Source organism: Trichoplusia ni, chromosome 16, assembly GCF_003590095.1.
Source record: "Trichoplusia ni isolate ovarian cell line Hi5 chromosome 16, tn1, whole genome shotgun sequence".
Taxonomy (NCBI): domain Eukaryota; kingdom Metazoa; phylum Arthropoda; class Insecta; order Lepidoptera; family Noctuidae; genus Trichoplusia; species Trichoplusia ni.
Window position 1 is genome coordinate 1,822,023 of NC_039493.1, and position 15,882 is coordinate 1,837,904.

At 38.7% G+C, this 15,882-nt stretch overlaps 1 protein-coding gene and 1 pseudogene across 1 annotated transcript; both read right to left on the minus strand.

Annotated features, from left to right (window-relative positions):
* Positions 1-1,213: 1,213 nt before the first annotated feature.
* LOC113502116 lies at positions 1,214-9,637 on the minus strand (annotated as a pseudogene).
* A 2,353-nt stretch (positions 9,638-11,990) lies between these two features.
* Positions 11,991-13,747, minus strand: LOC113502061. Its single transcript, XM_026883442.1, has 3 exons — positions 13,548-13,747; positions 13,208-13,426; positions 11,991-13,020 (listed from the first exon to the last, which is right to left on the minus strand). Exons 1-3 carry the CDS (start codon positions 13,745-13,747, stop codon positions 11,991-11,993), a joined length of 1,449 nt encoding a protein of 482 aa, XP_026739243.1.
* Positions 13,748-15,882: the final 2,135 nt, after the last annotated feature.

Consider the following 15,882-nt stretch of genomic DNA (forward strand, 5'->3'; position numbering starts at 1 on the left):
AGAAGCCGCATAATCGATGTTCATTCCATACACTTATAATATTTTGTCACTAATCATACATAGGAAAGTATTATTTATCACTAGATTACAAGAATGAATAGACTTACTTTTTCAATTATAGTCAAAATAGCGCAAATGTGATATTATGTTTTAGCGTGTCGTTTTACATGTAATATGGACGTATCACAACAAAATATAGGAATCTATTATGCACTTCGCGGCAAACTTCGAAATTAGGTACATAAATAGTTCACAAGACGCGTGCTAAAGCTACCTGTGACTACAGAATATTTGGCACATTTTTACTTGCGCGTCGTACATTTTTTACTCAACAAAATCGTCACACCGTACTATAGTTGTGTCATTTTCGCTATTCTACGTATATTTTATTGGAAGAGGTGTTGTAAGAAAAATAACTACTTTAAAATGTACTACATCTACCGAATTACTTTATAAATAAAAAAGCGTCAAGTAAAAAACACACGTCGCGACATTCTCTAAACCTCACTGCGCTCGCAGAAAGTTTCAACTAAAAAAATTGAGGCAGATTAACGAATCAGTCAATTCCGTAACCTCCGACTATTTGAAACGTCGATTTTAAACCTAAAGGAAAAACATACAACAGCTCCTTGAAAAACAATGTTTATAAATACATTTTTTACAATATAATTGAGACACTCGGGTGCTGATACATTTACTCTTTTATATAGTTCTATATAATTATTATGTCATCTCGGAATCACAACACTGGGGGACTATGTACACTCTCTCACAAATTCACAATTAAATATACGTCAACGTTACAAATGACTCACAAATATACATACATATAAAAGTCTAGTCAGACGGTACGAGCGGGTCTCAGACGGAGATCTCGTAGTTGCAGTCGTAGACGGAGGCGCGGTCGGGCGGGTCGGGCGGCGGCGCGCGCGCCTCCAGCTGGTCCTGCACCTCCAGCGCGCGCACGAAGGACAGCGGCCGCGCCGCGCCCGGCCCGCCCGCCGCGCGCCGCCGCGCCAGCGGGGACGCCGCGCCCGGCGGGAACACGGCCACGCCGCCGCGCGGCGCCGCCGCTCGGCCCACAGGTAGTTGCCGCGCTGCGGGGACGCCGCCAGCTCGCGGATGTCGTCGGCCGTGGGCCGGTGCGGCGCGGCCGGCTCGGGCCGCAGCAGCTCGCCCTCGGACAGGAAGCGGCGCTGCGGCGACGCGCGGCCCGCCCACGCTGATGAAGTCGGGCCGGCGCGGCTGCGTCGGCGTGCCCGGGTTGGACCTGTCAGGCGCGGCGCTCACGTCAGGGGTTTAATCGCGCGAGCTCGTCGAGCCCTCGCTATCGTTATCGTACGGCCTACGGACAGAAGGAGAAGGGAGCTGCGGGGCGAAGCGTTTGCACGTGCGATCGCGCGACTGGCGCCGCCGCCCTTGGACAGTGCACGTTCAGAACGTGAAAACGCGCGTGTCGACGGCGGTCGATCCCCTTTCTTGCTCGGAAACGATGTAATAGAGGGGCTATTACATTGCTTATAAGCAAGAAAGTGGACAAACGCCGCAGAAACGTGCGAATCATTAACATTTCGGTCGGTTATTTACATCAAATTATGAATATAAGACAGTACCGCAATCCCGACTACGTTCAACAGTTACATAGGCTTATTTAGGAATATCCATGAGCAAGACGTGTTTGGGATCAAAGTAAAGTCATCTTCAGGTGTGACCGGGTTCTGAACGCGTAGAACTTTGGGGTCCGTAGGCGGCGACCCCGCCTGCTACGGTTGCGGGAGCATGCCACGCCACATGCCATCACTATATACTGTATGTTACACTATTATGTAAATCGTACACACTACCATACAACTACAAAACTACTGCATGCTTATCCTGGTGAAATAGGAATAAATAACTACTTTAAAACATACGCTTTTTCACCAGCGTTATGAGTAAAATATACTCCCAAAATTATAGTAGTCTTTGAATATCATAAAAGTACAAAACTGTACACGAAAAATATAAAATTGTGCATAAAAAATACGTGCAATTTCGTGTGTAAAATAAATAGGGTACATACTTATTTCATCAGGATAAAACAGTTAAAAAAGGAACACCGACAAGCAACGACACGACATATACAATGGCTCCGTACATAATGTAAATAATAAACAGGACTTTCAAATTTAAAACAAGTAAAACATTCAAGCTCTGGAAATAGAGATAATAATATTTATCAAAAAATATCTTCAAATATATAGCTCAAAAAGTATAGCAAATACCGAAAATACACAAAAATACTAGCTTATGACGAAATAGCGGCGCAAAAATGTAAAAGTAGTTCAATAGTGAGGCCGAGTAAATTATATCTGTTTACCATAAGCTTAACGCGCCTATGATCATAAGTCGACCATAGACATGCGTTGGTAGCCGTTATCAGCCATTGTATAGTGTGTCGTTCTACGTCTGCGCCCCGCTTTGTCACAACAGCTTGCAAATAAAAAATATAATATATAAATTTATATTGTATATTTTGTGCAAATTCTGTCATAGTTAAATGTTTATCATATTAGTTAATCTCTTCGAGAGAAATAAATTCTGACAGAATTCCCATAATAACCAAGTTACACCATCTTCCATAATAGATTATTCAGAAGTAGTTAAAACGATTACTATTCATTTTCTGATTTTGAATTCTCCTCACTCAGGTGAGGTGTCTCCGCTATTTAATCGAAGTATTACAACAACTTGAATAGTGTAAAATATGTATACCACATATAAATAACTCAAATAACAGTCAACCATTTTGTGTAGAAAAGGTATAAAGTAATATCAAACAAAACTTTGCTTTCCCATCTTTAACTGGTTACGAGCATAAATAGCGCCAACATATAACAAGTACATTTAACATGAACGTGCAAGACTTTACCAAGACGGTGTAACCGATTGTAGGAATATAATAAAATAATATGTACAAAACCCATGCCAAAATATAAGAAACGGCTGCAAATATACAAAAAGAAACAATGCAATCAGCACGTGCGCATTATTTACAAAATCATTGCCTCACGCCTACATTCACAAAGAAATACTAAATTATATACCTTAAAGGCATTGTTTACAACCAAACCAATAAGGGAATTAATAAATAAGAAGAATATTTTTTACACATTTTAGCAAAATAAGAAACAGTAAAATGCAGAGCCATATCAGAAAATTTATATACAAAATTAAAAAGAAATGTGGATATTTTTAATACAGCTCATTTTTTTATACTAATACTTACTGTTTGGAATCTGGAATCTAGAAGAAGAAATATTAGGGAAACTAAATACTAAGGATGGAAATCAACAAAGGTCAGAAGGTGGTTATGACTAGAGCAACATAATTTAGATCTATGGTTAAACGCGAAAAAGGATTTCATTAATATATATTACATTAACTAAAGGTGTAGTTATACTATATGTTAGGAAACAAAACAGACAGACGCGTGAAAGACACAAGTGTTCAAGTGTTTAAAAATATCCACAAATAAGTAAAAAAAAAATCGCAAGAACACACAAACACACACAAGAGCAAACAACGACAGTTAACGAGTTACCGTTGACACGTCGGCTCTATGCGTTAGGTCCACCTGCCGCGGTAAGCGGTAAATCACAAAGTTTTTATTCCGTGACGTTTGTGCTAGGAGACCACAAATATTTATTGGATTATACCCTCATTTTGATAGCTTTATAATTTCATAAATTTGTGATAGACCATATCAAGTTTGTTTTCGACTAACAAGTTTTCGACTAATCAGGCAATAAAATACTACACTTTAGTTTCATCATCTATTCATATCAAAAAGGAAAATTAGCCAAGTAAATGCGAATTTTATTGTATTTATTTTTAATTATCCGCAAATATATCAAGTATGTTTTCAAAAACATCGTTGTTTCTTAGTTGAAATATAAACAAACTATAAAAGTTTGTATGTCTGATTAAGATTTTCTTTATGATTTATGTATTACATTATGGATACACAGCAATATTCGTGGTCTCACTGCATCTGTTCTGGAAATTTCGCCGATCCTTATTTTACACATTATTACGACTTAAGTGGGGTCTAATCTAACTTAATAAGCCATCCAGTTTCATATTTTTAAATGTAAATGATTGAGAAGAGGCTGTATAATATACTTATACGCCTATATATTTTCTCACATTGCTGCATAGGCAACCTGTTTTTATACTTATATTTAAATGACTTATAGTAATTAATTTGAATGAGGTATTCTGAAATGCAGCACGGTATTTTTGGTATATGAAATAAAAAATAACCAAATGGGCATTGTTCCTCCACATCGCCTTATTTTTTGACAAGATAGAGTAAATAAAAAAGGTTGTTATAACTATATGCGAGTCTCAGCAACCGATGAGTTTTGTACTCCAGTGAAATCATAAAAAACGTGATATTGGACGGCAAATTAAGATAGACACATTAGTAAAAAAATGCTACTCAGGATAAATATTTAGTACTCGACATAGGAATTCCGCGTCAATTTTGATAGGTAGGTAGAGATTTATTTGCATTTAAACATTGACTGACACAAAAGTCCACAAAATAGTGTCTCAAAATATATGAAGACAAAATACATGGTAGTTATTGAAAACATTATTTTCCGTTGTTTGGTAAATTTATTAAAGAAAAGATAAACTCTTTATCTACATATTTTGTTACCCGGTTAATTAAATCTCAATCTACCTTCGCATTGACCCGCTGTAGATATATTAGTAAGCATCCCGACATGTCTTACAAAGCTAAATATACACCAATGACATTAAATATAGACACATAATTAGTGTTCCCAAACTTGTTAACTTCTAATACGTGAATGCAAACATTGTACATGCAAATAAACACGGAATCAAATTAAAACATATAAGCACATACGGATTAATAACAGTAGTACAACTTTGATATTCTTGGTGTATATTATTTTCATATCGTATTAAAGTTGATGAAGTGGGGTATATCAAAGTTGTACTTCTGCGTTCCCCTGTACCGTGGTATAAGCGATGCATTCCTGGTTTAAGGTAGAAGGGGATCAAAACCATTTCTGTTAATGATGGGAACAGGCCATGATACAATGGGAAATCATATAAAATACCTATTTAATCATTATGGGAACATTTTCTCTTCATAAAAATCAGCCAATTAATCCTTTATGAAATTTTGATGTAACACATTTTAAACATAAAAACACAGAATGAAGATCAATTTCTCAACTTTGATGTGTCGATGTGTAATTGAATCGCGGAAACTGAAAGGATAATCTCACAATACAAACATTACAAACATATCGATTCTTTAGACGAACAATATTATAATATTATGTTTATGATGGCTTAAACACATGTAGACATTGTCTGTTCTGTGTAGCCAGTTTTTGGATATATCAGATCTCCGAGCTTTCCAGTGTCCGCCTCAGGGGAGGGGGCTACTGAGCGGGGAGCGTGTTGCATACCTTCTGACTGGACTGCTGACTGCTAAAGGCGTGGGCACTCCCAGCGCCTTGATCCGCTGCTGCATGGTGGGCGAGGGCCGCGCGCCGCCGTTGGAGCCCGCGTCGTACCGCACCGGCTCCATCACCACCCGGTAGCCTGACGTCGTGGTGCCACCGTGACTGGAACATTACACCGGTATACGTCACATTTCATACTTGAATATTGTTTGTGCTTCTGAATAAAACTTTAAGGTTGACCTCATAAATTCTGCAATATTCTATTCTTGAAATTGAATTCGGTTGTTGTTCACGAGGTTTAAAGATTTCTCATTTAAATATTACTTTTGACTCACGTTCGAGTAACGCAAGGTATTGTCCGATTAAAAAATAGCGTAATGGATGTGTGTGTGTTTATTTGCGCCCATTGAAAAGAATCAAAGGAATCACCATCACCAGAATGTTAACAAAAGTATAGTTTGAGCGCACCTGGTGTTCCTGGAGAGCGGGCTGAGTCTTGGGTAGTGGTGCGGGCGCGGCGGCAGGTGGTGGTGGTCGGGCGGGAACAGGTTGGCGGCCGAGCCGCGGCGCTGCAGCGGCGGCGGCGTTGGCTCGCAGTCCGCCGACTGCGACGCGCCCGGCCCGTCCAGCTCGCCCTCCGCGTCCTCGCGCCCCGGCGACAGCTGCGAGGGCGCGCCCACACCAACTTTACACTCTAGCTCTTACTACCCGCACTAGCCACGGGCAGCGGACATACTGACGTACAGCAACAAAGTCGACCATCATTTTGTTTTTAACTAGGTTTCTTATATAGCATATTTTGACTTGTTTTAATTACTTTTGTTGCTGATTATACAGTACATCACTGTCACTGGACCGCCGTTATACTTAAACTACAGATTTCGTTACATAAAAAAAAAACATTAATTTAAATTCCCTGTGTGCCCTAAAAAAGTAACCCATGTGAGTTTCATGTTTATTATTTTGTTATTAGACAATTTAGAATTTTTGTACGCTGCCAATAATTTAAAGGATATTAATTTTGGATTTATTATATTAATTTACAGCCTACAGTAATTTTAAAGTATGTTTATAAATCAGTCTTATTTACAATACAGTTAATAATGAGGCAAATATCATACACATAAAGTTTGCATAAAATATTTATAAAGTTTTTAGTTGGTTATCTGTGCCACTGCTATTAACGTTAGTTTCAAAAAGCGTGTGGATATGAAACATTGACAAAATACACATTTAGTAAAGTTTATCTCACCAACGAATTCCACAGAATTAATTATATTATGATTATAAACACATTTTTTTATAATTTAAATATTTCATGGAACTGGTTGGTAAGACTCTTTGAAGTTTAATAACAGTGATAAAATATACACAAGAGCTGTAAGAAATAAAGTCATACAATATACATACATACATACATACATATATTACATACATTTTATACCCAAGACAATTTCTATTAAACATTTTGGCTAAGTCGGATGTCAAAATAATATTTTCTAATTAATAGTTACCTAAGACTAACAAGAAATCTAAATAAATATTATAATAATAATATCCGACTTTTACCAATTTCAGTTGGAACTACTTTTGTAGTGCACAAATACCAAAACATAACAGTGTTACCACATAAAAATATATAACAGAGGTTACCACATAAAAAAGTGCAAAAAGAAAAAAGGCTTTAATTTGTTTCTATTCTACAGTGTTTTGTGCATTAAAAAAGTAAATCCTTAAAAAGTAAACGGTATTAGTATTGCCGTTAAAGATACCATCACCATGAAGTTACCTCGTTGTAAATAGTTTGGGAACAGAGGAGAGCCAGACATACCATGTCTTCATTCACGTTTTATTTAAATAAAAAAGTGCAAGTGCTAATTTCGACCTTATGTCTGTGAATTGAAGGTATGTTAATTCGCTCTACAAGCATGATAACTAGATGGCACTTCTAAAATTGAATGGTACTAGCTTTTGTTTCTAGTGAAGCATGTTAATGTAAATACTAATAACATGTTAATACTACGACATTTTAGTGATAATATAAAAATATAAGTATAAGTAAAAACATATAATGGAAAACTGAGTTAAATTATTTTATTGATTTATTAGAATATGAGATAGATTATTAGTTTATAATTGTTAGTTTTATGAAGCAGTGAAGGTATGTAATTGTTTTAAGATATAGTGATAATAAATACTCTATAAATAAATATAAATTACTATGATCTCGATGAAACCTAATTATTTAGGTTTATATCTAAGTTTTTATTCGTATAATATCCTTTTTTGGAAACTATTTTCGTCGAAACCCTTATTAAATAAGAACGGCATATTTACATATAAAACATCGTGGTTTAAATCATATGCGCATATGACCATAAATCAAAACCAATTGTTTCAAAAAAGATTTGTTTTCCCAGAGATAGAACTGCATGTTAAGCTAAAACCGTAATTCAGTATAATTAAAGTGATGACAACTCAAACCGCGGTACGCAACGCATACAACGCCGTATGATACCTGGACTAGACTCTTCTCAAACTGTTGAATCGTCAGCCTAGATATCATGAATCGTGTATGCGTGACGGCGTGCTCGGAACCAATTTGTTCCTGAATTTATCATGTCAGTATAGTTACTGATAGTTATTTTGGATATATTGTTTCGAAAGTGAGATACTGCTACACTAAATTAACTGCACAGTATTTTATTTGTCACAGCACCCGCTTTTTCAAAGCTCTTCAAGTTTTATCCTGCTTTCTCTTTCACACAAGCTGATGTATTACAAATTTACAACTGTTATGAATTTCGATTCTAGCATAACATTCTTACTTCCCGTATTCCAAGACGGTAGAGGCATGAATACAGACGTCTTCCTCTCATCAAGTGACATTTCTACAATCGTTAAACACCAATAATTAGTGCTGAAATGTTTGGAAATTACATTTCCTTCGACTTTCACCTCATCATCATGTCATCTCTATACATAAGAGCGTTCTCCATTAAAGTTAACAATTGTCGAAGTGTCGCTTGCTTAGAGGGGCAGCTCTGTAGCTCTAAACCCCCATCAGTCATCACCAATAATAGATAGCTTAGCTTAGCAATGACAGCAAAGCGTCTGGCTCTCACCTTGTTATAGTGCGCGTGCGGGCCGGCGGGCGGTGCGCGGAGCCGTTGTCCGCCGTGTAGGTCTTTACCTGGTGCTGCGTGTCCGTCGCGATCGTCGAGATCGCAGACGCCGAGTGCCCGCCGCCAGGGGAGCGCTTCGCGGCGCTTCTTGCCGCCTTTGTATATGTATTTCGATGGTCGAACTAGACTGTAAACGAACGGAAAGTGTCAAAATTGATATCTGAGAAAAAAAAATACAAGGTCTACCATAATCTTGCTACCAGCAAAACTTGACCTTACTGACACGACATAAACAATTCTTGGAATACTGTATTGTGAGCACCCCAATTCGCATTACATACATACAATACGTAAACGTCATCAAACTACTGGAATTCTACCATAAACTTATTTACAAGTATATAAGGTAGAAGGCAAACCTTAGATGGCGCGACAGTCAATGGACAGGCATCATGGCCAGTCCTGACTAGTTCAGTTCCTATTATTGAGCCTGAGAAAAAGAAAAGCTATATTCGCTCTAAACATTAACCAGATTGACTGGCGCACCATCTGGTGTATTCATAATCCTAGGGGAGCTGAGAAAAGCGTATGCAATTTTGAAACGAATGCTTGTTCTGAGTCTGGGTGTCTTTGTGCATGTGATTTGTGTGTTTGTAAAACCCCCGCGACACAAGGATTAAATTCCTTACTGTCGCATTAAAAAGAAAAAGTCAAACCAAGGCAATTGATCTCAGAAATATATGTGGATGAAACAAATGGCTATTTAAGGACATTATTGTAAAATCAACTTTAAATAAAACGTACACAAAACTAAAACATATAGTATGGTAGCTTACCTAGGATACTGAGGTCCGAACTGCGTATAACAGCAGTTGTACCAGCATCCTTTCGAGAAGGGGTTGTAGCCCCCCGTGAACTTGCCCGTCACCTGTTCGTTCGTCGTTCGCCCTCGGGACACTAGCACCATGTGGAACCCCGTCAGACCGAATATAGGTATCGCTAGTAGTGCGATTATGCCCATATTACCATTCTGATGTTGTTGGTTAAGGATAGCTGGAATCGTATTTGGTAGTCGGATATTTAGGGGTAGTATGTTGTATGTTGAAAATAGAACTGTGAGATTATTGAGGTGGTACCTTACAACGTGCCTTAAAACAATTTACCCTTCTTTAGTTACATAACGGTAAAATAAATCATTAAGTAAATACTAGGCACCCGTTTCAATCCCACTGCTGAGCAAAGGCCTCTGTCCAACATATGCCCAAAAAGATTGGGCAGAGTCATCACCACGCCTACTCAGAGCAGCGGTTGACGGTATAGTCACAAAAAATATTGATAAAACACGAACACACAATCACAATACAAATGAGCAAAGTCAAATGCGTTTTTTGTAAAGGATACGACACAATAGGCTCGACCAGCGTCAAAGTTTTGTTATTATTCATAATATAATATAAACTGAGGCCGAATATGCTCAGCATGTGTATGGACAAAGATATTAAGAAGAAGAAGAAGAATCTGTAGTTGCGACGTCCAATGCAGTTGTTCACCCATGGACAGTGGTGGTCAAACGTCTGTAGACAAAGAAAAACTGTGAGCTACCTTCATTAAAGCAATGGGAACTGTTAAAATGAATAGTATCAAATGACTAAAGTAAACTTTAAGCTCATAAGGTAAATTGTTGGAAAATATAATAAACTTTTAATATTGTTTTGGCGCTTATGTTCGTGTCTCCGTAATAAGGTCAGTAAAAGTGACACGTTAGATTAGTGTTTTTTCATAAAGATATAAATAGGAGCTATATTTCTAAGCTCCTTATTGTCAAAAGCAGCTTAACTTGGAAGTTTTCTGTCGCCACTTTTCAGACAGCATATTATAAACGTCAAGAAAATCAGCCGGACTTACGGGAGAATTAATAGCTGATCTAAGAGATGAGGGCAGCTCAAAATGGAGCCGTGTTGAAGTTTTTTTTCATAATAAGGTAAGGAAGTATTCCATCCACTTTTAGCCCATAACTTACTTCTATGCAGTGATTGCAGACTGAACAGTGCGAACACCGCGGCGGCCGATAGAATTTGCACGTGACGCACCATTTCATCCGCACCGTGATACCATTTATCTCTACGCTGCGATACAGAGGCGCTCGAAAGTCGTCCTCTCGATCCTCGTCAGGTGGAGCTGAAAAACAATAATAAAAAAATAAGAGACAAACTCTAAAAAATTAGAGATCGATAAAGAAAAGGACATATTTCGTTGTACATTTAAAAATAAAAGGTAAGTGAAATTGAGCGTTAGGTAAATATTAAAGGAGGATTTTTAGCAGGCGCAGTATACATAATTGAACCTAATAATTGTAAAAGGGACTCAGGTTTACTAAATTATGTATTACAATGTTAATACACGGTTGGGCGACAGTGCCAGATAGGGGCAAACGTTAATCTTAAAGCACAATTTTTGTGTAGACGATACCGAATTAAGAACCATTTATAGCAGCAAATGCAATTCCTATCCAGAAAACAGGACGTTTATCTAGCTTGTAAAATGAAAACAATACAATCCTAGTAGAACAATCATTCTAAAGTGGGCTCATAAAAACATTACACAGCGGTATTGCATAAAAAAAAGAGAACAGATTAGATTTCTTTATGAAAATAAGTCGGGAAAAGTCGTCATAACTGCTTTTGACATCTGCTTTGGACATTTATATGACAATGAAGACGAAGAAAATTTAATAACTTTTCTTTTAAACGCAAACGTTGTATAAGACAGGTGGGTCATCATATACTTAGGGAAATCTAGAGCAAACGTTCTGCTTCTGGCTATATAGGCTTAAGATTCTACACCATCAATGATTTTTAATGTTATCTTCCACGTTTGCTTTTTATTCGTTTTCTAATTAAACAAATCAGTAATTAGACAAATCACCTACTAATGAATCATTAATAACCTCCATTTAACGGTAATTACAATTCTTGTTTTTAGGTAGTGATTCATTTATTGTTTATTAACTTTTATTGTATTTCTTAATACTTAGTTTTTGCATGTAAAAGATATGGTTCTATTGCTAATACCGCTCAACAAAATTCGAACAGCAAATGTTATCAAAACCAGGGACTGAATAACCCGAAAATTACGGTATGTTTAAATAACGGTATGACGTCATACCGTAAAAAAATTGTTACCGCTATATTTGGATACCTAATTTTATTTCGGTACCTTAATTTTTGGGTACCAATATACAGTGGCGTAGCGTGCCATTTTGGCGCCTGGGGCGGGAGACCCACTTTGCCGCCCCCATTCTATAGGTGCTTAATTAAAATTAAATTGCACAGGCAATGAGATACTTTTTATTGAAGAAAAAATTGGATGAGCGGTTTTACAAGCGGATTCTACGAGCCTTATGAGCAGCGAAGTCAGAAATAACTTTGTCAAAATCAATATTAGCAGCCAATTCTTGTTCAATCGACAATATAGCCAAGTTTGATAATCTAGCGGAGCTCATAGTAGATCTGAGGTAATTTTTTATTAGCTTCAACTTCGAAAAACTTCTCTCACAGCTTGCCACACTAATCGCCAAAGTCAAATATATACGAATCAAGATGACTATATTTGGAACCGAAATTCCGAGATTCAGTTTTTGAATGAACTGGAGGAGCTCCAGTGGTCCTTTACCACTTATATCTTCCTCTGATTCAGAACAGGCAATAAATTGCTGGAGACGCTTCCGCTCCATCTGAAACTCGTCCTTGTCGATGTCTTCTAATACATGGGAAAGATCACACTCGAACTTGCTGTCCAAAAGTTTTGCTGGCATCAAAAATCCGAACTTGTCCGATATTTCTTGAATTTGCTGGAATCGAGTCGTCATTTCTTGAATGATCTTGTCCAATGATGCGAACACCTCTCGACGGATTTCCTGCTCGTGAGACAAAGCTGCATCTGCAGAAGATTCATCGCCATGCATGCGTTTTTTCCTGCGAATTCTTCTCGTTTTGAGTTCGATTCCGAGTTTTTCGCAAAGAGTCTTAGCAAAGTCAATTGCTTCTTGCACTAAACGGTCTCTACTTTCCACTAAGAGGGTTTTCAAAGCGCAGAGTTTCTGAGCACACTTATCCACACTTAGTCCTCGTTGCTGCAGGTAAATCTGTGCGTCATCTACTTCAGGTAGCACTGCAGCCCAAAAGCCAAGAAAAGTTAGGAAGTTAAATGACTGCATGGCTGTCAGGAGAAGACTGGCTCCCGATCTTGTTTCGGAAGTTTGAGATGAATCTGTTAATTGTTCCAGTACCTCAAGAACTCCCTCAAACTTATTTTTAAGCATCTTGACAGCTACATGTCTAGCGCTCCAACGCGTTTCAGTGACTCGTTTCACTGCTTGACCTGTGACGGCAACCAAAGCGTTCCATCTAACAGTTGATGCAGAAAAGAAGGCAAATAGCTTCTCTAGAATTCCAAAAAAACGTCACCGAATTCACTGATTCAGAAGCAGTGTGTACCCCAGCCAAGTTTAGTGAGTGGTTTGTGCATGCAACGAATAGAGCTTTCGGATTTAGTGCTTTAATCCGGGCTTGAACTCCATTGTGGATCCCTGACATTGTGGCAGCATTGTCATAAGCCTGTCCTCTCAGATTCTGTATGTCCAGTCCGTCTGATGTTATCTTCGCGATTATATCGTTGCTGAGATCTTCTGCATTTTTTCCTTTTGGTTGGAAGAAGTCAATGAAAGATTCTACCACAGCGACTTTTTCTCCTTCGATATGTACGTATCGCAGAACTTGGCTCATTTGGTCATTGTGGGAGATGTCTGGTGTACTGTCGAAGATTACGCAATAATATTTAGCTTTTGAATACGACGGATGATGGTGGATCGACTTGCTGTCCCAGTAAATTTATAAATTCATTCTGGGTTTCTGGAGACAGATATGAAACTGACACTCTTGCTCCCAGCTTTATCTTTGTCAGGTGTTCCATTAGAAGAGGATCGTATTCAGCTAGGAGGTGCACTAACTCTAGAAAGTTCCCGCGATTGCCACTATCATCTCCTCGAATGTCTTCTCGATGTCCTCTGAAGGCCAGATTCTGTTTGGCTAAGAACTGGATAATATTCAGCAACCTGTACAATACATCCTCCATTTCTTCTCCTCACTTTCGAAAACTTCTTGTTGTTTCTGATCGATGGTTGCTTTACAGTTCAGGCAAACTTCCAACTCCTTCCATTTCAAGAAACTCTGTTCATGGCCCAGGTATTTTCATGGTCTCCGATTCTTGGATTTAGCTTCCACCATTTGTTGAATCCTTCTTCAGATGCGAAGTTCGAGCCGGAATTGCCAAACAAGCTTGCAAGAAAAACAATACAAAGACTGCTTCAGAGGCGAGTACACCAGCCATGTTCGGAGAACCTTTTCGCCATTAGATAATGGTTTGTAGAACCACTCTTTGGTTAGTTTTCGGGTACCGCCTTTCGTTGAAGTCCCTGAGCGAACAACATCGGCAAATTTGGAATCGATGTGCTGTACTGAGTCAGACCCGCGACGTACTAGAAGCGTTCTGACTTCGTCGGTCATAGGAGAAGGCCAGCAACCTACATCGTCGAGATTCACATCTTTGACTTCGGCAGGAGCAGAAGGCACGATTTCAATTATGTCTTCTTTGGCAACATTCACTTTTTCTGCAGGCTTATGACTAGATGCTTGAGGCACATCTGGTGAGTCGACTTCGTCTGACCCTGCTCTGTGGTGGGACCAGAACTACTTCCAACTGCGACGCCAGGCACGTCTTCTTCCTTGTGCCTGTAAAATAAGTTATGTATTCCCATGAATATTGGCTAGAAGACACGTTAGAATTTCAAATAAGTATTTTAACTATCACAAAACAAAAGTGGTTTTGGTGACGGCGCGGCTAAATGAAAAATTATGTTACCTACCATAAATAATCAAGGTGATCAAAAAACAAAGAAAATATTCCTAGACATTTACAAAACATTCCCAATACAAAATTTCATCTTATTTTGTTTAGCGGCTTAGGCTATAGAGCTGACAACTAAAAACAAACGCACATACATACACATTTTGATTTTTTACTTTAGATAAAGAACCTTGCAATTTATTGCGAGCGACCCAGCCAATAAAATGTCTAAAATAACTGGAGTAATTCTAGGCCACACACGATTCTAGATGGAGGAATCATATATCTACTTACACTGGAATCACTTCCACTGCTGCAGGATGCCACCGAAGACGTTAACGTGGCTTTCGAACCAGAACTAGAACTGAAATATTTCAGTAATGCACCTTGAGACTTTTTCGCATCTGCTGCTTTCTTAGCCCTTTTTTTGCGGAATTCCGCACCGCTTTCTTTGACTCTTTTCATTTTCAAAAACTAATTCAAAGATTGGGTAAAGATCTAAATGTTTAGTTTTAGAAGATTCAATAGTATTTAAAAGATCGAAACACAATCAAAACGACTTTCGTTCCGTATCCAAAACTCTCGCAAAACAAACATACGAGTAATGCGTGATTGCGTAATGGCACTTCCACGATGCACTAAAAACAAACAAAGTACCTACAAATGAATGCGTAGTACTAATTCAATGAGTGCGAAAGAGAGGCATCGACACGGGCCGACTCGTAAAACAAAAGATTCAGATTCAGATCAACTCGGTTCGCGCGCGTTGCCTCGCCGGCGCGGCGGGCGGGCGGCGCGGCGTGATGCGATGTTGCCGTTCGTATGTAAACAAACAAACCTTATAAAGAGCTCTGTCAGTAATTTAGCAATTTTTCTTTTAAATAAATTTTAAAAAATCCTTTGTGCGCAAAATTTTATATAAAAATGGAAAATTATACTGTGTAATGAAATGAATGAATCATAGATCAGATCTCAACCCGCTTCAACGGCGACATTTTGCCGCCCCCGCGGGCTGCCGCCCGGGGCGGGCCGCCCCCTCCGCCCCACCCACGCTACGCCACTGCCAATATAAAAAGGTATATTTCGCTAGCAGTACTTAGCCGTTACTAAATAAAGGTATGAAAAAGATGGAAAGACGAAGAAAACAGGATTGTTGCCGGCGCGCACGGTCGTGCCTTGGCCTTGACCACCCTTTTCGGTGCCTCGCACCCCTCGCCCACGTCCCGCAACTGTCAACGCTATATTTTTCGGTACCGATATCGCATAAAGGTTAAATAGCGGTATACCCTAACTTTTATTTTTTTAAGGTACACTTATTTTATACCGGTAGCGTAACCTTATACCGTAACCCCTTTCAGTCCCTG

Excerpts from the sequence above, each read along its gene's own strand:
- LOC113502061 (XM_026883442.1), bottom strand. The coding sequence starts at position 13,747 with ATGGAGGATGTATTGTACAGGTTGCTGAATATTATCCAGTTCTTAGCC. Across the intron at positions 13,427-13,547 it reads ATAAAGCTGGGAGCAAGAGT|TACACCAGACATCTCCCACA; the intron begins GTCAGTTTCATA and ends AATCTTCGACAG. Across the intron at positions 13,021-13,207 it reads TATGACAATGCTGCCACAAT|ATGGAACGCTTTGGTTGCCG; the intron begins GTCAGGGATCCA and ends ATCAACTGTTAG.